General features: G+C 43.6%; 1 protein-coding gene across 1 annotated transcript; it reads right to left on the bottom strand.

Annotated features, from left to right (window-relative positions):
- Window positions 1–112: 112 nt before the first annotated feature.
- T265_12370 (hypothetical protein) lies at window positions 113–292 on the bottom strand (the record flags this gene model as incomplete). Its single annotated transcript, XM_009179872.1, has 1 exon — window positions 113–292. One exon carries the CDS (start codon window positions 290–292, stop codon window positions 113–115), a length of 180 nt encoding a protein of 59 aa, XP_009178136.1.
- Window positions 293–493: the final 201 nt, after the last annotated feature.

The raw sequence follows: 493 nt of genomic DNA, 5'->3' as shown, positions 1-493 counted from the left end.
ACTTTAGGAGCTCTAGCTGAAATTAGGAGACCGAAATTCAAGTATTCGCTTTCGCGGAAACTTGTTCGGTCATTTTAGAATTTTATACACTTCAAAAGCGAAAGAAAATTAGCTAGCTTTCATGACAGTAGAGCAAGCAATTTGAACCTCTGTCCAGAGGATCTGCGCTGATTTCGACACATGCCAGTAAGACGCTCAAACTGTCGAGTTCCAAACCCTTCAGGTGATCAACGTCACTTCTGTATCCTGTGGAATAGGGCTGACACAGACGTTCGTTTGTGAGGTCACACATGATGTTTGTACACATCAGTTTCCCTCTGAACGAGAGACCAGAGATGAACGATTAGTGCTCGTGCGAATGAGCTCTATTCACAATATCTCAGTGCATACTTTTGCAGCGTGCTGGAGATTTTTACAAGAATAGCAGCAAAGGTGTTGTTGGTTGACTAGCACTGTAACGGTGGTAATACTGATAGGGAGGCATGCGAGTAGT

This window comes from Opisthorchis viverrini (genome assembly GCF_000715545.1).
Source record: "Opisthorchis viverrini unplaced genomic scaffold scaffold22350, whole genome shotgun sequence".
Taxonomy (NCBI): domain Eukaryota; kingdom Metazoa; phylum Platyhelminthes; class Trematoda; order Opisthorchiida; family Opisthorchiidae; genus Opisthorchis; species Opisthorchis viverrini.
The sequence above is the reverse complement of the archived record's forward strand: the minus strand, read 5'-3'. Positions and strand labels throughout refer to the sequence as shown.